This window comes from Egretta garzetta, unplaced genomic scaffold (genome assembly GCF_000687185.1).
Source record: "Egretta garzetta isolate BGI_Z169 unplaced genomic scaffold, ASM68718v1 scaffold63, whole genome shotgun sequence".
Classification (NCBI taxonomy): Eukaryota; Metazoa; Chordata; class Aves; order Pelecaniformes; family Ardeidae; genus Egretta; species Egretta garzetta.
In genome coordinates, this window is record NW_009259199.1 from 1532742 (window position 1) to 1533038 (window position 297).

At 56.6% G+C, this 297-nt stretch overlaps 1 protein-coding gene across 1 annotated transcript in view; it reads right to left on the reverse strand.

The window, feature by feature from the left end:
• Positions 1–34, reverse strand: part of RBM41 (RNA binding motif protein 41) — a 10418-nt gene extending 10384 nt beyond the window's left edge. Inside the window, 1 exon segment of the mRNA XM_035891413.1 lies at positions 4–34. Coding sequence (XP_035747306.1) covers positions 4–34 — 31 coding nt within the window.
• Positions 35–297: the final 263 nt, after the last annotated feature.

Below are 297 nucleotides of genomic sequence, written 5' to 3' on the forward strand. Positions count from 1 at the left end.
CGCCCGAAGGCTGGGCTGAGCCCGCCGTTTCCATCTTCGGTTCACTGCGAGACCCAGCGTTCAACTCAGTTACTGCGAGCAGCCGCTGGGGCAGTGAAATCGCTGCGCTCCCAGCTGACAAGGGACAGCGAAGCGCCTGGAGCCCTCCACAGCACCTACGGGACGCCCTCCCTCTCCTTTAAAGACAATTAAATCTGCACAGGGGACAAAGAGTTAACGAGCACCTCACACGTTTTACCTCACGTTAAACCGGTAAATTATTCGAGCAAGCGGGACCTTCCCTTGATTTTTCCAGGG